General features: G+C 37.6%; 1 protein-coding gene across 1 annotated transcript in view; it reads left to right on the top strand.

Annotated features, from left to right (window-relative positions):
* The window catches only part of srbd1 (S1 RNA binding domain 1), a 57,693-nt gene extending 44,458 nt beyond the window's left edge, over positions 1 to 13,235 (top strand). Inside the window, exons 17-21 of the mRNA XM_084092197.1 lie at positions 220 to 326; positions 1,746 to 1,913; positions 2,636 to 2,785; positions 9,908 to 10,092; positions 12,607 to 13,235. Coding sequence (XP_083948323.1) covers positions 220 to 326; positions 1,746 to 1,913; positions 2,636 to 2,785; positions 9,908 to 10,092; positions 12,607 to 12,899 — 903 coding nt within the window. The 3' untranslated portion in view covers positions 12,900 to 13,235. The remainder of the gene's footprint in view (positions 1 to 219; positions 327 to 1,745; positions 1,914 to 2,635; positions 2,786 to 9,907; positions 10,093 to 12,606) is intronic.
* Positions 13,236 to 24,920: the final 11,685 nt, after the last annotated feature.

Below are 24,920 nucleotides of genomic sequence, written 5' to 3'. Positions count from 1 at the left end.
CAGAAGACGCAGAGTAAAAAGTTTAAATTATTTTCAAAGTAACCGTAGCGATTTAGTGAACTCTTAATGTACATCAAAATTGCGATTTGACTCAATTCAACATTCTAGATAAAATATCCTCCAAGGTGTTTGATTTTAATTTCAGAGTCCAGGTAAAATACAGAGCCCTTCCTTCTTTCTTAAACGAACACACATTCTAAGACTGGTCACTCTTTCCAGCACGACGTGTCGCAGAGTTTGCTGAGGGCAGCGCTGGACGGGGTGGTGCAGGAGTGTGTGAGCTTCGTGGGAGTGGACATCAACATCTGTTCAGAGACGCTGATGAGGTAGAGACCAAATACTTTCCAGCAGGAGTCACAACATGGCAACTTCTCACTCGCCTCCCCGCTATTGCTTAGCACTCTGTTTAGTCTGACACCCTACATGTCGTGCATGCGCGCACACACACACACTGTCACACAAACTGTAACATCTTTTCACTTCCCCACTACACACAAACATTGTGATCTACATACACAAACATTGCTGTTCCCTAACATATACACAAATTGAGATATATAGCCTCGAATATTAGTCACATAAACTTACAGAAACACTGAAATGTACACATTCATTATATCCACTCGCTCTGTCTAATACCTTGTAGGATTTCGTGAGTAATTGCAAATTGTTTGCACTATGGAAAAAGGTGACTTGGAATAATATATTTCCAGAATACAATAAGAATCATGTCTACATGCCCCTCGACGTGCCTTAGAAACGTTTGCTTTCATTTACACAGCTTATTCTTGAAGAAAACAAAAATACTTTCGACACTATGAGGTTAGTATGTGTACTTAAGTGAGTTAAAAAAAATATATTTTGATGAAAGCAGGTAGACTTTCATATTTCGTCAATACACTAAATTTAGATGCATGTAAGCATTAGACTGAAACAGGCACACATTTCTCAAAGATCAGATTGCTATATTTAATTCTGTAAGCTTATGCCTCTGATTTATAGTGTACTAAGTCACACATACATCACTATTCTGAGCTAGAAAGCTATATGATCCCATTAAGAGGCAGGGTTAAATGCTCGTGAGGTAGTCTGGGAACAGGTCATCTGTTTACCTGACTTTAAATGAGCTCTCAGTACCAGAACTCCAGACGACATGTTCGTGGCTCCAGCATTATTCGCCCCTTATTTATAAGTGATGACATACAATGTTTACATAGCTGCTTTTAGGGGAGCTGCCACTTCGAATTGGCCATACCAGGTCACAAAAAAAACTTCTCAATGCCTTTCTGTTTTGTATGAAAAGGTCAAAAAGATTATGAGATCTTAGGCAGCCATTTGGTAATTCTGCTGGAAAATGTTCTCAATATTTTACTAATATCTGACTTCTTGTTTGTGAATATATAGGGATTACTTAAGTATGAAAAATAATTTCCATAGCCTTGGGTGGACTTCTAAGGTGAAGTTCTTCATACAGGATGTGTGGTTAATGCTGGGTATTGACATATGAAGCAATGACTAATTCTAAAAACAAACTGTAATTGAACCGGGCGTTCAAGCGGGAGGTTGTGAGAGATTAAATGTAGGCTTTTCTAACTAAATATCTGTAATATCTGACAGATTAAACTTCATTGTGACAGAGATATCTTTTAGGATGCCATTTCTGAACGTCAGAGAAAAATAGCAATACTAGCAAGTCAAGCCCATCAGGACAAAAAGATAAAAAATGGTGTGTTTTGTTTTATCAGGCACATAGCAGGTCTAAATGCAGGGCGAGCACGCAATATTATGGAGTGGAAAGAGAAGAACGGACCTTTTCTCAATAGAGAGCAGCTAAAACTGGTCAAAGGCCTCGGTCCTAAGAGCTTTCAGCAGTGTGCCGGCTTCATCAGGATCAACCCCGAGACAGTACCCAGGTATACGGCTGGGCCATGCCACTTCTACTTCTACATGTTTTTGCACCAAGCTACCTTTATATCCTGTAGGAGAGAATGGGATAAGATGCGTCACCCCTTAATACATATGCATATGTATTAAATATGTATTAAAATATATGTATTAAAATACGTATGCATTATTTTTCTCACATGACCATACAGTATATTTATAAACATAAAGGCTTGTGTATAAAGTGATGTAAATTGTTTGTCTAAACATTAGCCATGAATTATTAAATAAAAATGTTCCATGTGTCTTATGCTTCGGTTAAGATGTGCCAGTGGCTAATAGTGATGCTGACTTTTGCCTCCAAATGCTATGAAATTAAAATACTATTACAAACACTATTAATATCACAAATGCTATTAGATAATGTAAAACAAACTTTCACTACATTAAAAGTTTCTTAATATTAAACCTTTTTCTGGCTGATTTATGAAAATGCAAATAATGTGCAACACAAAAGATTTTGGAAAGTGATTGTTTAGTGAATTATTTTACTTAGTTTCTCAGTTAAATTCATATATTTGGGGCAAAGTGGGTCAAGTTGTCTCACATTTTTTTACTTATAATTTGATGGTCATTTGTTATAGACAGTTCTAATCTCATCCTGATTTCATCAGAAACATCTTGTTGAAAGCAAGTAAATAGTGGCACATCTTACCCAAATCACCCTTTTTTGTAATTGTGCTTCATACAGTATCTGCTCTAGAGGGAACGAAGACCTTGAGGTTCCTCAGAAACAGACAGCTAAGAAGAGAAAAGTCAAGGGCTCTGATAGCACCTCTAACGGGTTTAACCCTCTGGACCAAACCTGCATCCACCCTGAATCATACAGCATCGCTTTGAGGTGAGAACAGAGCATGGCACTGAACTATCACATTACTGCACTACAGCAGATGATCACTGGATCTGCTTAAGGATTGAACCAAGTGGTAGCGAGTGTTTACCTCAAGTGGGAGCATCTGGGTTGCTCAGTGTGAGAGTTGTGCGAGCTGCTGCTGCTGCTCGTATGAAAAGCACATTCAACGTGTGTTCAGCACTCTCTGGCAGTGAATGACGCTCTCTCCACAGCTGTGCTGCTCAAGTCTGTTTAGACTACTCCAATCTGACACTTGTGCCTGTTGCTTCCAGAAGATGTGCGCACGGATGCCCTGTGGTTTGGATGTGCTTGCGTGCATGACAGCTGCAAGTTAAATCAAAATCAGTGCATGCATGTGAAAGAGGTTTTTTAAAATTGAATATGAACCGTGGGTATAGTATCCGAGCGCTGTGGAATTTGGAGGATTTATTGGTGAATGGCAAGTATAATTTAGAAACAAGACATTCATTCACTGCCTATTACTCACTTTTTTAATTTCCTCCATAGCTGATGTCGTACTTTGGCGTTAGGTGTAGCACAGTGTGTGTACTACTAGTGCAATTACAGTTTGTGTCACTTTGTTTGTGTATGTGTGCATTTGCGTACTGAGACCACATTGAAAATCTGGGATTATTTTTTTTAAACCTGGAAATAAACAAAGAAAATAAAACAAATAAAGTTATGACTTAAAAATGTACCTTTTATATATATTTCTATGTAGTATAGTATAGTTTATCTATATTGTCATTTTGTTTTAATTCTATTACAGATGTTTTATTTTATCTTTGTAATTCAATTAACATGCTTTAATTTCAAATTATATTGCATAATAATAAATAGAACATAATATAATAAATTAAATAGATTTAAAATAGACGTATTTTCACTGGTGGTCTGAGACTTGTGGACCCCGCTGTATATGCATGTGTGAGTGAATGTCCGTCCACTCTTTCTCTGCCTTATCTGTCATCAGAGGCGCCTTTTGGGGTCAGAGGTCTAATAAAGCCACTTAGGGGTATAGAGTGGGGGAATAATCACCCTGTCATATCCTCCCTCCTCTCCTCCTCTTCTGTTTGTTTTCATTTCTCTCCGTTAGGCTTCATTTCCGACTAAACCAGGCAGAAAAGCCTCCCTTTGCAGTCCCTTGTATTATCACCATTCTCTATCGTTACCAAATGCTGTGCTAATGGACGTTTCTCCACTCCAATTGTCATCATGAGCCCAAGCATATTTTTCTTGGAGTAAAAGGATTTGATTAAACATGGCCACCAGCAGTGCTGAGTTGGTAATGTAGCGCCCAGCTAATGTACTGGACTTTAAACAAGGGTTTCTAGGGGGCTTTGGAGGAATTCTGGGTATTGCTAATAAATTGTATCAAATATGTTGCGAGCTTCAGCCAGGGCTGGAATCATAAGGCTAATGATGCGAGCAGAACCGTCTGAGCGATGGCTTTATAATGATGATGACAAGCTTGACATATTCCCAACAATCTGTAACCCATTTCTGTACTGGGTTCATCACTCTTGTCCTCTGTTTCACCAGCTCATTCGCTTTCTTTCCCATTGCAAATTATTGGACATCTCTTTTTCACTTCCTCTCTCATTCTCATTCACGACCCTGTTTATTTATCAATGCAGCAGTTAATGAGAATAGAAATTAAATGCACCCCTCTCAGCATCAGTAACTGGTTTGCACTTAATATTTGTGAAGTCGGGACTGGAGGTGGCTTAAATGAGTCACACATTGTGCTTGTGAAAACATGCAGCTTGTCTTCCTCCATTTTGTGAGTGATTTCGTTCCACGTTGGGCGCTTTGTGAAGCGTGGGCCAGCGGACGGTAATGGCGGATCATGTTGCTCTAATGTGATGAACTTGATACCCTTAGCCCCACCACTTCCCACTCATTCACACACACACAAAACACACAAACAATATGTAGCGCTGACCCCCTGTATGTAGTATTTATGTATTAGCTGTGAAACAAAATTTAATGCTAGCTCTTATTGGAGACTCTTCTTTGGATATGGAAATTATAACAAAATAAGCTCTGATTTCACTCTAGACTGGTTAATGCTTGATATTTATGTTATTATAGCCAATAACCGAGAGTGCTTACTTAGTTTTTCAACATTTTGCGAGAGCATGTAGAGGAAGGTAGTGATTAGGGCTGTCACAAAACAGTGGTTTTGGCAATAATAACCATGATAATTGAAAAATCAAACAATGACGTCTTAATACTACACCTATGATAATTTTGTAAATAATCCATCGGAAGAAATCTGGTTGACACTTCTACATTGCACCTTATTGCAGGTTGCCAACCGTTTTAAAGTGGAAAAAAATAAATGACGAGGCAGTGTGTAGCTACTACTGCCGCACAAAATAGTTTCAGAGGAGATAACATATGAAAGCAAGACACTCTATCCGCACCTAAAATAAATTAGCTTGCAAGTGGGAGTTTTTTTTTTTTTTTTTTGGATTACGTAAAAAAGACTGTGTTAGACACCCCAGTCTGCAGGAAGTGCTTATCAACAGTAAGTTATTTTTGTAACATTTTTTTTTATACATTTAAATCCTGTTCACACAAATAATTGTTTTGAAATTGATTCCTATGATATCGTTCCTTTGTGTCATTATCATTATATTTGTGGTGTGGACTTACCTATTTTCATAGAATTAGAATGATTATTAAAACTCTGTTGTTATCGTCCTTGGTGTAAACGTGCCTTTATGGTGACAAATTCTTATGGTTTTTAAAATTTCTATAGATGTCGTGATAATATTGTTATTGTTAGTTATTTTGGCCATGGTAATCATGTAGTGAAAATCTTGTAACAGCACTAGAAGTGATGTATTGGAACAGTTCACCCAAATATAAAAATGCTGTCATCATTTACTCACCCTCATGTCATTTCAAAGCCTTATCACTTTCTTCTGTGGAACACAAAAGAAGATATTTTGAAGAATATCCTGGCCACTCTTTTTCATATAATAAAAGTAAATGAGGACACATGCTGTCAAGCTCCAAATTTATTAAAATAAATAAATAAAATCATAAAAGTGCTCCATATGACTGTTGCACAGCATTCCAAGTTTTCTGAAGTCATATGATAGCTTTGTGTGAAGAACAGACCTCTGAAATCTATAGCAAATGTGTTGCAGTTAGTTATTGCATTAGGTTTAACGTGAATTATGGCCGTTTTCGTTTTGTGAACTATTCCTTTGAGTACTTTTCTGTCTTCAGCAACCAAGCAACACACAGATCCATTTTGCCGTTATGAGTATTGCCAAGATGAGTCTGAAGAAGTGAATAGCTCTTCTTCATCTTCTTCAATGTAGCATTAGTAACTTATTTTTCTCAGTCACTGAATCATCTGAGGGTTGATATCAAATTTCTCACATTCACTGATGATAAAGAATTAACTTCAGGGTTATTGCTAAAGGGACCACACACTAAATCAGCCTCATTGTGTCTGGATAGCCTCTATCATTGGGCCCACCCAGTAGCTTACGGTGTGGGGAACAGAGGCCTCATCCACAATGCTCCTCGGCAGAGCTGCTTTTCATTATGCCCGGAGAATAAGGCCGACTCCACTCTTCTGGATCCAAAAGAGCAGAAGCCCTGGTACCCCCTAAACACTAACACACCAGAGGGAAACATAAGCCCAGCTGAGACCCCCTCCAGAAACCTGAGCCCTTGGGCCAATCGCCCACCACCGCCACACTCACATTGTAACTGTTCATAAATCACTCAGAGTTCAGCACTGCACCCTCCTCTCTCTCTCTTCATCTCCATTCTGTCCTTGTGCCAACTCTGGCATTCCAGAGGGACAGCTGGAGGGAAGCACAGTGTCCCTGACCAACATCACGGAAATCTGTAAAGTACTAGTGGAGGATGATGGGTAGTTGCTGTTGGGCAATATGAGTGCTTGAGTAATTTGTTGAAATTGGTACAAGTACAGGGCACAGGTATATGTGTGAAGTCCTTTACAAGCAGGCGTTGACAGGACACTATAAGCTTGAGTCTGAATTTTCAATTAATTGATTTTAATAAAAAAATTATTTTATTTTTTTTATGTATGTATGTATGGTTTTTAACATTGAGCAAAAATCATACCGACTTAAAACTTTTAAACAGTAGTGTATATAAATTCTATAAAATGTAATGGTCAAAGTTAGACCATTAGTGCTGTTGTTGCTCTGGACTGGAGACTGCAGAACATGCAATGCCACATGCAATGCCACATCAATGACTCTGTTCTGCAGTTCTTTCATCAAACCTTTTACTTGAGAGACAAGCTGGAATTCGTCCACAGTGTGTGTTCGTGTCTGTTACTCTTTGCATTTTCATCACCTCATTGCTCAAAGGCCCAAAAGAGTCTATGATTATTTTTTGTTTCACTAGATCTAGTTCTGCTCTAGAACTGTTTCAAAGTGAGCATGAAAGGCTTCTTTTGGCACTAAACTTCTGTCTTCACGGGTCAGTATTGAAAATAGATGGCCAGCAATTTTTAGGGTTTTGGTTCATTCTTAGCAGGTTTAGCTCTTAGTATACCTTGGTGCATAACTCATCCCACTCTGTTTGTGCTAAGCCATAATAACTCAAATCTCACAGCTTGTTAAAGAAAGTTAAACGTATGATTTTTGCCTGGTGGACGATAAAACAGGCGTAAAATCCTATAGACGTGCACAAGTCATCTGAGCTTATATTTAGATCATATTTTTGAGGGAGTTGGATTCTTTTGCACCTAGGAACACCCTAAAAACTACCCAGAACACCCTAGCAACTATGTAAAGTTCCCTAGCAACACCCTGGCAACCATCCTATCATTGGGTATCATTCACTAATAATTGTGTAGATAGACATTTGCATACACATGGATTTGTTCTTAACCTTGTTCTAATATGAATTAATTTGGAATATTCTTCTAATTGAAAGAACTTGTGCCAACAGACCCAAACCATCTCCATATTCTGCACAACCTTTCGCCACTCTCAGCAAACATACAGTATGATGCTCTCTACACACAGTCTAAAGTTGCATGCTGTCAGCATCCTTCCTGCCAGTCATACACTTTTTTTTTTTTAAGGAGGGTGAGTCAAGAAGAAGCAATGATCTGTATGTATGAGTATTAGTGTTGTATATCTGTGTGCGAATTGTGAAATTGTCTGAGTACATACAAAAGAAGGAGCGCGGGTAGATTTGCCTGTCACTGTTGCTGTCAAGCCCTCTATCTGCAGCAGGAAATGGGTGGGGCTTGAACCCACCTGCCCTGTCAGTCACACAGAGGACAGCTGCGCTGGCGTCAGGCTGTCACAACGATGGCCATCCATCAGCAAGCTGGCTCAGCAGGTCCGCCCCCTCCTCTTGCCAAAACTCACATTCCAGTAATGCCCAGGACCCCAGCATTCCACAGCCACCTCTGGACAGCTTGACCCCCTGCTACAGGCTTGTTGCACGCTCCAGGACATGTGTGTCCCTGTAGAGGTTATACAGCTCATTTGCATCGTGCTCTAAGAGAGCAGTATTCATGCACACACTTAGTGGTTGTATGAAGGCAATATGAGGAATTATGGACTGGCCTTTTTTTAGTATGCATAATTTTACATATAAATCAATGATGAAATGAAAAATACACAGGGGACATTATAGTGATGACTAAATTCACTTTATTCCATTTAGCATTTATTTTATAAAAAAAAAAAAAACCATTTTATTTAGACAACATTGTATAGAATTTTATTATCGACCATTTATTGGCCATAACACAAACATAATCAGTATTAGCCAGAATTTTGCATTGATGCATAACAATTTTAATCTGATTATTTAATTACATTTATTGATTGAAAAAGCATACATAGGACAAAACATTGAAGATCATTTTTATGAGATCTGAAAATTCTGGCACTAAAATTGCAATGAATTTAGTTACAGATTGTTCCAGTTTCTTCGGCATGTGTCTTTTTGTGATTATTATAAGCAGAGCTGTGATTTTAAATCCGTTAAGCATGTTCTGTAAATGATCTGTAAATTATTTAGCCTAATAATATTTGTTAATACTGTTAATATGGGTTCCCTTTGAACCACAAACAAATTTTAAAATCAACAGTGTTTGAGCTTCAAGTACTGACAGATGTGTTCAGAAGGTTTTTGAATGCACACACACCCTCAAACTTATAACAAGACTCTAAAACCTGAGAAATGTGGCGTTTAAAAAACAAAGCCATATAAAAGTTCCCAAACAAAACTTTTGTTCATTTTCTGCTTAATTTTAGTAAAGCACTAATCTAGAACCTTTAGAACCTGGAAGTGTCACCGCTGGGCATTTATTTGTAATCAATCATTTCAATGCAACTCCCTAAACCAAATCATGATGTGCCTAAAGATTCATACCCATCCATATGTTGTGCATTTACACAAGCAATTTTCTATTTAGAGCATATGGCCCTTACAGGCTGACCTACTATGCAACACAGTATGAAGCTGAAGTTTGAGCACTATCTCTGTGTTGCAGTTCATGATCACATTATGAAAATATTGGCTCATCCTGAGCCAGAGATTATGGGTTGTGCCAAGTAATAGGCCATGTCTGGATCATTTTCGCTGGCTGTGTTTGGTCTGTGTTCCTGCTTCACTGCTACTAACCTTTTTCCTTTAATGTATGGCGCTCACAAGGCGGTTAGATTTATGAAGGGAGACAGAGTCTTCATCTCTGGGACTCTAGAAATCAAGATTTAGGGCATAATTAGTCTCACCTCCCCTCTCATATCTACCTCCTCTCCCAGTCTTTGCTCTCCTCCACTCCGTGTGTCGACCTTCAGGCTCCTTGCTGGTGTCGGGGGAGTTCCTCCACGTGTGCTGGGCTCTGGGAAGGGCTATTAAAAAGCCATTCATTAAGACACCACCTCCCATGGACCTCAACAAACCTCGCTGCCTTACCGCAATTTCTGAATCAAGTGTATGTGTTCCTATGTGGACTGTTTCTGAATAAGATATAAAGTTTACAGGTTTTATATGAAATGTCCTTAAAAACTGATAATGCACGTTTATTTCTTCACTTGTCAAGATCAAGAAGAGTAATTTTCAGTTCTTGCTCTCTTCATTCAGGTTCTTGTCTCAAATAGGGGGCAGTTTGGATCAGATGGGCAGTGCTGTTCTCAGGCAGAGTGTTGAGAGCAGTGTTCAGAGCAGTGGTCTGGATGTCTTGGCCAAATTTCTGGACACCACACCTGAGACACTACAGCTCATTGTGGACGGACTCATTCAGCCACCTGGCTTTGACATTCGTCAGGGTAAGAATCAATCTGTGACGTGCCCACACTGTTTCCTCTCTATAGAGGACAGTATAACCTTTGTCTCTAAAGATATTTGCAGGGCTAAAAAAAAAAAAAAAAGATTACCCACTGGCCCAGCAAGTTAATGTAACGGTCACTTGCCCTTTCCGGGTCAGTGCTGTGTTGCCACAGTCACATTCATTGATCTTGTACATTCATTTGTTATGTCTTGAAAACTGCTGATTTGTCACCTACAGTAGATAATGTTATCTCACTTACATAGATGAGGTTTTGTTGAAATTGCAAAAATTACTTAGTTTTTAGCAAAATTGCTGAAAACTTTGTTTTGCATCTTATGTCATCATTGTTCAAAATATGTTTTTTATGAAGTTTATGACATTTATGGAGTTACATTATAGCTGTGAAATGCCCTGCTTTTCCAACACACTTTCATTGCACTGTAACTTCTTTACATTTTGGTGAATTGATTTCAAATGTGTACTGCATTATTTTGTATGATCTCATTCATACATTTTGGTATGCTCAGGGTTAGGTTTAGTTTTTTTCCATGCTTAGTTTTTCCTAAAAATGTTTTTGTATGATTTCATATGAAATTGCCAACTCAAAATGTAGTTACGTTTTCACATGAGATCGGGGTTGGCTTTTTAATACAATGCATGTGTTTTGAACTTATGTTTTTCGTATCGTATAGCCTGTGGCAACATTTTAAAACAGAAGTTTACTGTACCTTAGGGTAACACACAGATGAAGGTTTTGAAATTAACTTAGCACAACACTACCACAGTATCAAAGTACTTTCTCAACATGGCCGCTACTCAGATCATAGACAATGCTGGCATCTCGTTCTCTTTTCCTCCTTCCCATCTAACAATTTCCCTCCCGTCTCCCCTGAGTCCGTCTCTTGTCTGTGAGATGACTGGGCGGCGCTCCAGGCTTTTGAAGTCTTGCCGCGTAATTTGGGGGAAGACCCGCATTATTAAAGCAGACCTGCCGACAGATATATCATTAATGAGAGAGAAAGCTGCGTAAAGAGGAAAGCAGAGTAGCCTTGATCCCAGTGCTAAAATCCCCTAGTGACTCTCCGAGTGAATAAAAACGACCGAACAACAAATGCCTCTTCTGGTTTTTATGTTAAGTTCAGACATCCGAGAAGACATTGTTTTCCTTCTGCGGGTGTTGATAGTAAATGTAATGTTTCATTAAAGGTGACAGGATTATAATTGAGATGAATGTCTTAACGTGTTTTCAGGGTAGGGGAACAAAGTTCATTATATTCAGAAAAAGGTTTTCTTTGGGAAGGGGAGGAGGTTTTATTTCAGTACTTGAAAATATGATGGTAATGTTCGTTGAATTTGAATTAAGACTCTGCTGGAGGAAAAACTAAAAAAAAAAAAAACATTTTGCTCATATCTGAATAAAGTGTTTTTTTAACGTTATTGATCGAGACCATTAGTGCGGGACACTCCAGATGATGAGATGTCATCTCGTCTGTGTCGTGCACTAGATGGGACGCTAGCTTTCTCATTAGAAGGCTTGCAGGCTCACTTCCGCTGGTTGGAAGCCTGATGGGTTCTGCTCTGTAGCCAGCTGTATAAATAACTGCCATGGGAGCGGTGCTCTAGGTAAGGTGGCCCGGATAAGAATAATCAGAGATGAATGTTTCCTGGACTGCAGAGCCTGCTGAGAGGCCATGTTTATGTAAAAAGCACCTCCCAAAGAAAATCACCCCAAAAAACAGACAAAATGGGCCTGGAAAGAAGAGGTTTGAGAGGCTTGGTAATATTATTTGTTTTAAATTATTAACCAAAGCTTGTTTCTAATGTCTAGCTTTGGAATTCTTGGATCAGTTTGAAGCAGGGTCCTTAAGACACGCAGGGAAGAAGGGCTAGGCTAGGCTATGTCAGTCTTAAGGCCCGGTCCGTCACACCAAGGACGATAATGATAAAAATCATTCTCAATATTAAAGAATAGCAGAGTTCACACCACAGCTATAACAATAACGACACAGAGAAACGATATCATTGGAATCACTTTCAGAAAGATTTTATCCAGCTGATGAACGATAAAAACATTGACAGCCAATCAGAATCCATCCTGCTGTAACAAGCTTGAGCATTTAAAGCGGCAGACAAACACGCACTTAGAATAAACATAACGATATCGTCCGCTAGTGTGGACGCTAATAGTTATCTTTATAGTAATCATGGTGTGAACGGGCCTTTAGTTATTGGAAATAGACCAAATCTGTTTAAATATTCTCTCTCTCTCCTGAATTTCATCTTTGTTTCTATCGGGGCAGTTATATTTACCGTTGCTCTGCGGAATTTTGCAAAATCCAGGAATCTAAGTGATCAAGTGTTCCGCGTGAGGGCGAAAAAGTTCCCAATGAAGTTGTTCGCTTGGTTTGACTTCTGTGTGAACTGTGCATCATTCTTTTTTTAGCCACGAAATTTCAGTAATGTGACTGCAACTTACCCTAATTCTTTTTTTTTTTTTTTTTTCTCTCAATAGATTTTGAGCAGGCAGACTTCAAGCGAGAAATTGTGTCCATGAATGACCTGCACGATGGCATGGTTCTGACGGGCCGTGTAACAAACACTGCTTTATTTGGAGCTTTTGTGGACATTGGAGTCGGCCGTTCTGGTCTCATCCCAAAGCGTTTCATCACACCGGAAAAACTTCCTATTGACCAGAGGCGAAGAAGCCTAGCTCTCGGCCCAGGTGAGCGGGTAGAGGTACGGGTCATGAATGTGGATCTTCAGAGGAATCGGATCAGTCTGGACCTCATTAGGGTTCTCAGATAGGAACTATAATTGAGGATTTACTGTAGTCAAGTGTATTTAACTGTTTTCATGTGGAATAATGTTTATGGAAAATGAAAATTGAAAATTGTGTTGACTGCTGAATGAAAAAATGTCTTAAATGTTTTTATTTGCACATTTGCAAGTTTCTTAATCAGTCCACAAATAATAATAGTAGATTGTTTTTCATGTCTGGTGACGACAGTCTTTTGTTCTTGTACAAAGATGTTGGGGTTTTTTTTTTTTTTTTTTTTTTTTTTTACCTGCTGTTACTATAGTTTTCAAAACCTTCAATAAAATAGATGTTATGTTTCATGAAACATGACAGGATTATAACTGAGATGAATGTCTTGATATTCCCAAATATGATGATTCCAACTGCAAGGGACACTTCCTAAAATATAAAGGCAGTTATATATTTAAAAAATATATTAGGGATAATATAGAGGCATGTTGTTTTCAAAATTAAATTGGTGTTTGCATTATCATTGAACTAAAGCCAAAGCAAATAATAAAATATTATCTGGAGAATATTTACTTCATTTTAAGCTGACAGTTAAGTTAGTAAAAATAGAATGAAACATAAATATCTTAAATTAACAAGTAAACTTTGTCCTTAAAATACTTTTTTTGTGCGTGTAAAAATGCAGTAACCTTTTCTTTCTCAAATTTAAAATTGAGTTTAAAGTTTAAAAACTTGTGGTATAATGGATCTGAATTTCTTCTGCAGTTAATAATAATAATAATAATAATAATAATAATATTTAATATAATACTAACTGAAATATTATCGATATTGTTCTTTTTACATAATGTTTTGTTATGTTTCTTTATCCTACTTTTATACTGTAGTTGTTTTCTAGTGCAACATGATTGATGACTGAAGAGGGCGTTTCAGAGGACAGTGATCCAGACACTATTATAGCAACTGGATGCTGTTGCTAAGAACCACACAGGATGCAGCCGCAGTCACAGATGTTGCCAAACTCAGGCCTGTTTGATTGACAGACACTTATCAGGCAGAGAATGGGGAAGGTGGGGGGGAGGGGGTGTAAAAGCAGCTGCCACATTGCAATATGACTAGAGGCCGTGGGGAAAAACGAAAGCTAATTATCCTAGACTAGCCACGTGCTAATGAGCCCCTTCAAAATTAATCCCACGCTCCCTCGTCTCTATTATCTAATCTGTTTGTGTTTATATGACACAAATTAAAAAAATGGATAAATAAGGAACTTGAGGTGCCCTGAGCACTTAAAACAAACCACAGGGAACGAATTCCAAATGAGTGTGTGATATTTGCATTGGGGACGTTGCTTTGTATTACACTGAAGTTTCATCAGAACTGAGCTGCAGTGGAAGGATTGAAGCATCAGTGTATGACCAGGTGTAGTGGATTTTACATTGTTTTTATTCAATAATACTGCCTTAATCTAAGTCTAAAACCCTCTAATTTTGGGCAACATTTAATTCTTTTTCACTATAATTTTTTAACTGGTTTGCTAAAAAAAAAATGTTTTATAAATGTTTTAGTTCGATTAAAAAAAAAAAGCGTGCATTTATGTGCACATGCTGCACTTTATTTGTTAAAATATTTCTCAATCTTTCCCTATTACATGTTTTTTCATTAGCTGAATTAAGAAAAGCATAGGGCTTAGATGTCATTTAAACATGTGGTTTAACCACATGTCCTGCAAAAACCCAGGACAAAGTACCACTGGACCAAGCCCACGTACACACTGGAGAGTTTTGGGAGTGACATTATTAAATGCGGAAGTGAATCCCCAAATCAGCGGTTCCTTAATCAGGGAGCCGGGGCCCACTAGGGGGCCTCAGGAAATGTCCAATGGAGCCTCAAAATGACTTGTATATATAACTGACAAAATAACTGTTAAAATAAGCTAATTAAAAATCAAGATATTCCTTATTTTATTGACCCCTTTAACAACTGTTTTTCTTTGAAGATCCGAGTTGCCATTTATGGGGGGTCAGAAAGCTCTCGGATTACTTCAAAAATATCTTAATTTGTGTTCCGAAGATGAACAAAGGTCTTATGTGTTTGGAACAACATGAGGGTGAGTAGTTAATAACAGAAATTACATTTTTGGGTGATCTAACCCTTTAATCTTTATCCAGTAAATCTCAAACAACTGGAAAAGTCATGGAGCTATCGAATATGGGGCCTATGAGATTGAGAACTATTGATCTGAATTATCATTTAGAGTGTGAACAGAGTTCTGGAGTCATTCCTGAAACTACAATGATTGATATATTGGTAACCATAGCAAACTTAGTGTCTCTCAGGTGTGAAAGCAGTTAAACCTCTTTGGTATCTGCTCTTTTTTAGGGAAGGAATGTTAGCAACCAGACACATGAATGCCTGAACGATGGCTGAAATTCTGTTTTACTAGCACTTATTGTGTTTATTGCCTCTTTAAGATGAGCTTGTTGTATTGCTCAATTGTAAGTCACTTTGGATAAGAGTGTCTGCTAAATGAAAACATGTAAATGTAAGAGTCAGATTGAACATTGAACATCCTAAACTTTGGACTTGGATTTGAGGGATTTTAGTTCGCACAGGAGAATGAGAACCATTTAAATAGACGTGTCAAAGAGACTCATACTGTTTAACTGCATATAACAGCTCCTCCAGCCAAGAGCAGAACACTTCTCTCTTTTTCAGTAAATCAAAGACGTATCCCACAACTTCCACAACCACACACAACTTCCATACTTGAAAAGTGTTCCAACTGCACCCACTGCTGCCGTCATGACATGCAGTGGGTGTTCAAGCAAATGACCGTACAACTTCATGATTGAATCATTGAAAGCCTGTTCTGCACACTTGTAAAAGCTTCATATTAGTTGTGTGGATTTCCTGTGAAGCCAATATTGCTGTGTGGCTGTAGTAAAATCTAATTAGCCTTCCATCCTACGGAAGAAAAACACCAAGAGTGGAACTGGAATTTTACTGCAAAAGTACTTTGTGTTGGCCATGAGGAGTGAGTTTATATGTCCCTTTAGAGAGTTTGCTATGTTCCCACTGTTAGTTTTTGCAGTTTCCATCACTCCGTTGGGAGAAAGATGGTTTGTACTTGTCTAGTTTTGTAAATGAGAGTGGATGGCCATAAACTTGTATATGTGGTGCCTTCAATGATAATAGGAGTAAGGAATATAATATTATATAATTTATAATATAATATAATATAATATAATATATATCCACAGAGTATATAGCGAGGTAGCACACACACACACACACACACACACACACACACACACACACTGTATATAACAAGGTAGCTAATAGTCATTTTCTAATTAAATCTTCTTAATAAAGTTAACCCTATTTAACTATCCTGGCATAAGATTATATAGTCATTTTATAATTATTATTATATGCATTTAGTATTATTTTTCCCTGCTGTCCCATAGAGTAATTATAAAAAACTTCAAGTGCTTTGGCCACACAGACCATTAAAACAACTCTATTCTCTCAGACCCAGTTTGTACTCATTCGCTCTTCTCTGGATGCCTAAGGGCAAGCGAATGGCTGTTTGCATTAGGCTGCACCTTGTCAACAGAGCTTATAAAAACTGTTGTCCCCAAATGAGAGTGATATCAAAACCTCAACACAAGCATTCGATTAGCAGGCCCATGAGAAGCCCCTGTCTCCCCAGAGGCCCCCTGCCCTCCAACCCAACTGAAAGTCATCTTGCTCCCTCTTTGGCGGCCATTAGACTAACTGTGTTACCCAGCCCTGGTATCCCCTGCAGCCCCTCAGCTCATCTCCACTAAGTGGATAATGTCTTTAGACTGATTATGAGAGTGAAGGATGCTATTGAGATGGGGCCCTGAAGCAGTGAGTCCTTTACAGGCCAAATATTTTCACAGCGGTCCAGGTGTTTCACTCTCAGGAGGGGGAGGGTATAAAAGGGGGCTCACTAACATGATTTACGCAAATGTGAGGAGAGACATTTCACTTAGAATGTAAGCTTAGCTTCTATATTCATCTTAAAGTTGCTATATATATATATGGCACTGATGTAGACTTAACCTTGATTCTTCCACCAACACAAATCGTTTAAAGTTTGGTTGATTCTGCCTTTTGGCCTTCAGTATTATTTACCAGGCTGTCTCTTTCCTCCTAACAATACTGTGAAATCCCCCATCAGAAATATTTGTGGACTCAGTAGACCTCTTCCTTTTCTTGGGCCATCAGTGTAGGCCCCTTGCTCACTGTGATTGACAGGCCTGAGTAGGAAGTTGTGTTTCCACTCGCCCTCACCTCACTGGTCCCCTGATATACGAAACCTTTATCAGTGAGACTTTCTTGTAGACCTTCTGACTTTTTCACGTCTCTCAACTCATATGCATATTTCATATCCACGGATCATTTTCACCTACCGGAAGGAAAAGAGGTACACATGAGGGGGAAAACCCTATAATGGCCAGAGAAACCTGCAATATTGTGGTCTAAAGTTGAACATACACCATTGCAACTATAACAATGAAAAATAAGAAAATAAAAGCCCAACCTATTGCTTTATTGTTGTTCTAATACATCTTTGTTTCTAACTTATTGAATCTACATTGAATTAAACTGCTCTTCTAAGTAAACAAGTACATTTTAAACAATCTGAAAAATTACGTCAATACTTTTACATTACCGTTAAAAAGGTCAGTACAATTGTTTAATAATTGTTTGAAGGAGATTCATATTTTTATTCAGCAAGGATTATATTGCATTATATTGATTAAAAGTGATAGTAAAGATGTTTAAAATATTTCCATTTCAAATAAATGTTCTGTTTTCTGTTCATCAAAGAATTGTGAAAAGAATGTATCATGGTTTCCACTAACGTGGATAATAATAATAAGAAATGTTTTTTAAGCACCAAATCAGCATATTAGAATAATTTCGGAATGATCATATGACACTGAAGGCTTGAGTAAAGACTGCTGAAATTTCAGCTTTGCCATCAAATTAATAACTTACATTTAAAAATGTATAAAAATAGAAAGGTATTAATTTTGATCGAATTACAGTAGGTGTCTTATTGTTACATAATAGGGTAACACTTTATTTCAATAGTCCACTTAAGACATTCTACTAACTATAAGTAACTTTGCAGCTCCATGTCAACTAACTGTCATTAGAGTATTAGTAGACTGTATGCTTAATATTTGCCTACGCTTTATTTTGTTGGTCCTCAAACACATATTCTACTGACTATAAGTAACTTGGAAACTTCAAGTCAACTTATTCTCCTACTTATTAGAACCCTAACACCTAACCATACCCTACCAGTCCACTACAGTCTACTAATATTCTAATGAGAGTTAGTTGACATGTAGTTGCAAAGTTACTTATAGTTAGAATGTCTAAAGTGGACTATCAAAATAAAGTGTAACTCATAATAGTTTTCATAATTTACCATTATGAGAGAGGCCTTAAGGAGATTTATGTTGAATCATCAAGATAATCATGTATTTTGTTTGATGTTAATGGCCTAAAAGCATGTTTGATTCACTCCTAACAAATTGACAATCACATACAAATTCATATTTAACTTTATTCTAAAATGACTGTTAATCAACACTTTAAATTTCCTTAAAGACTTAATTGAGACCTGATTTATTAAAGTCACCGCTATAATATTTTGTAAGATTATTTGATGTATTTTTCTTTAATAAGTCCCCTGTAGCCAGTGAGCTTCATTGCAAGCATTGGTAATGACAGGGGAGGACATGTCCTGACGTGTCTCTGAGATGCTGATGGTGGCTGCCAGGACATAAAACCTGCTGAGTAATTACCTTTCATTTAAGATATTCGACTTCTAAACAATGAGTAGTAATAATACCTTATCAATGTCAGACTGACTTGTCACATTATGACAGATTTACTGTTAAAACAATACCACTGGCTCTCGGAAGCAGACCTGCCCTGAGACGAGCCGTCTGCACTCTTCCAATGCTGTCGCTACATCACATTGCACACTCCCACCCATGTCACACTTCCACAAAACCTCATAATGCACTGTTCTTAAATAAAATAAGTCTTAAAGCATTTATTACGGTTTCATTTTAAATTTGAGGACAGGATGAAAGCTCTTTGACACCCACAATAAACTCCATTTTGATTTGGTTAAATGTAAAATTTGATACTGTTTTCTTAACAGTTTGGGAAGCTTTTAGATTCATTTTTGTTGATTTATATCTGCTAAGAACATTATATATTATTTGAAATTCGTAGTGTGGGTGTGTATGTGGGTTGGTGTCTGTTTCTCTGTGTGATCATTTAGGGAAGTAGGAAGGAAGGAGGTAGTCTATTAACTGTAGTGCTACTTGGCCCTGACACCTTTAAGACAACTGATGATAATCTATTTTTTCCCAATGGCCAGCAATTCAGGAACAAGAGGAGACAGGCCTGTCATCGAAAGCTTTCAGTCATTTTGACAATTAGCTGTGCAACTGGTTTAAGAAAGTGTTTTTTTTAGTGCAAGTGTTGGTGCTTCTGCTCTGTCAAATAGATGCAAGATGTCAGTTTTAGGCAGTGGACTCTTGCCTTTCAAAGCAAGTGACATCAAAAATATGTACTATATCAGCAGTCACATGATTTGCATGCCTTGTTTTCATTTCATTTTGTTGAAAGGACCTTTCAGGCATAATATAGCATTTTTATGGGGATCAGAGTTCAGGCTGTTTGTGTGTGATGAACAACATGCTGACCCCTTTGGCAAAAAAAAAAAAAAAAAAAAAAAAAACTCATACTCAATAAGTCCAAACATGTTTCAAGTACAGGTCTATAGTTTTTATCCGTGTTGTCTTTTTTTAATACGAAATTTTCAGACTTTGACATCTGTTCAGTTATTTGCTGACTAATGGTCCAAAAGGAAAACAACTAATAACAATGACCAAACAGTTAGAATGTTTAAATTAAACAAATATTTTTAATGAAATATTTTTTACCCTACTATAATGAATATTGTAGTTATTATTTTTCAAGCAAATTGAAAACACAAACTTGAGACCTTTTATGACTTAAGGCCAGTGTTGGGGTAACACATCATGTAATCTGATTACTTTTTTGATGTAACAAGTAATGCATTATTTACTATTTACTATAGTTTTTGTATGCATTATGCAAATTAATGCATGTTTACATGTATTGTTAATTTGCTTAAACATTTTTTTAAACTACTGAATTAAAATCCTTTCTCTTTTCCATAACAGTCATTTAGACAGGCACACTCGTGTGTGCATGTGAACAGACTAAAAATAGCTACAAAACACATTACTTTCAACTTTCAATAAAGTTGTACAGTTAAAATAATATAACCTGTAATGTTAAGAGATGTTTTGTATGGGTTACATTGCATATAAATATTATAAATTTCAAAAGAACATTAAGGTTTATGTTATATAGTCTATGTTGTTGAATGCATTGGTGCATTAAACACTAGTAAAAAAAAAATTCTCTGTAAAAAAACAAACAAAAAAAACACCTGCAAGACTTGGAAGAAGGCCAGGTGAGAAGTAAAGTACTAAATTAGTTACTTTTTAGGGAGTAATGCAATATTGTAATGCATTATAAAAGTAACTTCCCCAACACTGCTTAAGGCTGGAATACACTCCACAAATTTTGCACAAATTTTTGTTGTGATTTACAATCTGGATAAGTCGAGATAGTGCGTATGAAGGGCACAGACTCATATTTTCTAGATTCAGACTATGATTCCATCCAGTCGTAGGATATCAAACATATTTTGAGCTGATTTTAGAACACTTTTTTTTTTTTTCAGGCGTCTTCTTGCAACAAGGTTCATGTTTTTATGTGAGTTTGTGTTCATAAAAACTTGAAAGTCTGTTAGTGTGTTATCCTCAGTCATTTAGTGTATGATTCCCAGTTTTTATCTGTAACCATTTACCAGTTGGCAAGTGTATGATAAAATCATATTTCCAAATTGGTGTAGTGTATTCCAGCCTTTAGTTTTGATAAATATAATTTTAATATATGATCATACAAAAATATTAAATAATAAAAATATTATGGTACTGCTTTGTTGATAGTTCTCAACTGAAAGGTTAATGTTGCTTAGAAATCATTTAACAGAAGACATTGTGAGTTGGAATGAGTTCAGGTTATTTTTGCCTGTCTTGGTGCAAAGATTCTTGTATTTGCTGTGTCTATGTCCTTCTATATCCTGGCTTGTTCCATCAACATGGCCAAGTAATGACACTTCAGAAACTCCACCTAACACTCACCAGGTACTGTATGATGCCCATGCTCTCCAGGACCGAAGACAGAGGCCAGAAGTTTCTAGGCCAGTGAGCCTTCAACAGAGCTCTGAGTGAGCCAGAGTTTTACACTAAAAGCGTATAGCTGATTTTGTCTCGGGCCAAGCACAACACTGTAATGCATCTTAAAAGCATGACACGTTCAAAAAACTGCAAAGCCGTTGGGTGACTCATTGGGGCCTTTTCATGGGGGCCAATATTAAGATATTAAGACTCAACAGCAGGAGGTTTAAAGTAGGCAAGGCAAGTTTATTTATATAGCACATTTCATACACTATGGCAATCCAAAGTGCTTTACATAAAGGAATTAAATAATCACAAAATAAAAGCAAGGGAAATTAAAACAGTTACAAAAGAAATTAAAAGAGATATATGATACAGTTATAAGATGAATTAAAAGAGCAAAAAGATGATAGATAGATAAACTTCTCATCTGGCAAAACACCGGTGTATCATATTTTTCACAACTCCCAGTTTTACTCTGAGATTTTCCCATGGTGATTACACTGTGTCTGTGTTATTTTGGCGTGCCTAAGAAATCTATTGGACGTCTCCGATGGACCCGATTTGGTGTAACTGGTGTTAACTTGCAATTGCAAGGCTGGATTGGATGGATTCATAGTCTGAAGATAAAACATTACAGTAAGTGCCCATTATACACTATGCAATTTTATATAAAATCCATCGACTCAAATCTGCAGACTTCTGACTTTGAGTCAGTGGCTACAATGTAAAAAATAAAGTTATAAACTATTGGGGTAAGAAAATACTATTTTAGTCCCCCAATAGTTTATAACTTTATTAACTTATGTCAACTGATGCGAGCCTTAATATTACTTCAGGTCCCGGGTCTGTTTAAGATTGTGAGTAATACCCGAGGTATTGCAAAAGATATTATTAAATATATAGGTAAAAGAAGCACTTAGAAGATTGTGGTTTAAAAATAAACATTCTGACATAAACACTCTGTCAGCTAAATATTAAGTCAGCTACACTGTTTACTTCTGAATATTATATTTTATTCACGGCCATCATTTGTAGTAGCCTATTCACAAACTGTTTGCTCAAGCGTAGCGTTTTTTCGGAGTTCACTGTGTAGCCTGCTCCCTGAATCGTCGAGTTCACTGTGTAGCCTGCTCCCTGAATCGCTGCGCTTATTCATTTGTGGATGTTAACTGAATCTGTAAGTCAGCTATGCTGTTTACTTCTGAATATTATATCTGTCTATAAATTACAGGAACGGCTTTCTGTGTGTGTGTGTGTGTGTGTGTGTGTGGCTGTTATTCGCATATCTCTCAAACCATTAGTCCGATGGATTTCAAACTTGACAGGTGTCTTGCTGTGGGCACGAGTAAGTGCAGTGCCAAGTTGTTGGCGTTGTTTGGATTAGAAATGCAAAAGATATTGTTAAATATATCGGTAAAAGAAGCACACATTGGCTTTTGTCGCTCTAGCCGCTGGCCACTCCCCCTCTCACACTGCACACTGAGTGAGCACAGCACAGGACACTCCCCCTCTCACACTGACACTGAGTGAGCACAGCACAGGCCACTCCCCCTCTCACACTGACATTGAGTGAGCACAGCTGGCCCCTCCCCTTCTCACACTGCACACTGAGTGATCACAGCACAGGCCACTCCCCCTCTCACACTGACACTGAGTGAGCACAGCTGGCCACTCCCCCCTCACACTGCACACTGAGTGAGCACAGCGCTGGACCAGAGACAGAGAGGGTCGAAGAAAGCAGCGGAGCTTAAGTAGCGTTTTCTCTGAGATCACTGTGTAGCCTGCTCCCTGAATCGTCGCACTTATTCATTTGTGGATGTTAACTGAATCTGTAAGTCAGCTACACTGTTTATTTCTGAATATTATATTTTATTCTGATGCGCTTAACGTTTTCGCTACTGTGTAATAGTAGCTTATGTTATTCACCAACTAAACATATCCTATTCAATGCATTCACAGTCTCTTTCACGGCCATCATTTGTAGTAGCCTATTCACAAACTGTTTGCTCAAGCGTAACGTTTTCTCGGAGTTCACTGTGTAGCCTGCTCCCTCAATTGTGTAGTTCAGTTTTCCATATGTATTGTATGTCATTATGTCAGTATCAGTATTTTCTTTCTACCATGCACAAATAAAAATGTCACTGAACTTTTGCTGTGTAATTGTAACAATGAGCACTCAAACACACCGAACCAACAATTACTAAAAACACACACAATAACTGATTTTGCATGGGCAGTTTGCACTAGTAATATGAATGAACCGTCTTGTTTACTAAGTTTTGGTGGTCAGCCTCAGCGCAGAAAGCACAGAGATGATAGCAAATAAATGATGCTGCTAACGTCAGCGGCCATGGCACTGAACGAGCAATAGTTATTATAGTTCAAAAGGGCAAACAGTCAAAGTTATTATGCGAGTTAACTCGAGTCGAAATACAAATCTGCAAAGTCGCATTTGTCATCTGTCACCATGACATGAAGTGGACTTTTGAAGCTGAAATAATGAGTGCATTAAGCTTGGAATAACGAGAGGAATAACATGGATAGAAAGTTTCTTGTCATAGGATTGTATGCATCAGGTCAGTCAGGTACAAGGAAGGGATACGACGGCTACTAAAATTAGGTAAGACAAAAAGTTATATTTTTCGCAACTGTATTGACTTAATAGTGTGGAATATGTGACAATCGGGTCTGTGTCTTCCCGCCGGGTTTGGGTCCAGCTTTCAAATAATAGACGGGTCCAGGTCAGGTAGTACATTTATGGCATTTCTAGGATCTGCATGGTTCGGGTCCAGCTTTTGAAATATTGGATGACTTTTTGTACCCGTGTGACCTCTACTTGGAACCTAGTGAGAGTGACTAAGTGTAAGTTTTCACAACAACAATGTACTAAAACCAAAAAAGATTCTTTGCGTTTTTCGTGTACAGATGACAACGTTGTCAAAACGATCCCGTTCACACAGAACCACGAAAACGTTTAAAAACGCCCCTCAAGTGAATCTCAAAGATGGCGTCCATAACTATGGAACGGTGACACAAAGTGATGACAAAGCTATAGCATGCGTTGCTGTTTTGTCGTCTGCCGTTTATGAATTCTAATTGGCTGTCAATGTTTTTATTGTTTATCAGCTGGGGGAAAAAATCATTCTGAAAGGGATTCCAACTATAGCATTTTTCGGTGCCGTTATCGTTATAGCTGTGCATGGTGTGGAACGATTTTTAGAACTATATTTATCTTTATAGTTATTGTTCTTTGTGTGAACTGGCCTTAAGTTACTGAAACACACACAAGACAAGCGTGTGTGCAGCACATAGACTTTATGACGTGACAGACAACAAATTCTCTACTACTATTAGTTTCACACAGTATGTTTTCACAGAGGATGAGCCGTGAAAATTCTCTAATTTACGGGTGTGAGTTAGGTAGTAGAATGTTGTCACTCTCCTCTGTGTTTGAACACAACCGTATTAAACACTCAAATACTGGACTTACAACCATAGTCTATGGAACTGAAGTATCTCAATTTATTTATTGACAAAATATGATTCACATATATGCATAAATAATTAATGATCATAAAAAGCTTCATACGTTTGCAAATGGCAATTCTCAAATTCATGACTTTTATTATACACAAGAGAGACAAATCTATGTTGTTGTTGTTGTTTTTTTGGTGTTATTTTACCAATTTGTTTCCCATTTCCTTTTGCCATTTTCTTTTA

Source organism: Abramis brama (assembly GCF_963993115.1).
Source record: "Abramis brama genome assembly, chromosome: 19".
Lineage (NCBI taxonomy): Eukaryota > Metazoa > Chordata > Actinopteri > Cypriniformes > Leuciscidae > Abramis > Abramis brama.
The sequence above is the reverse complement of the archived record's forward strand: the minus strand, read 5'-3'. Positions and strand labels throughout refer to the sequence as shown.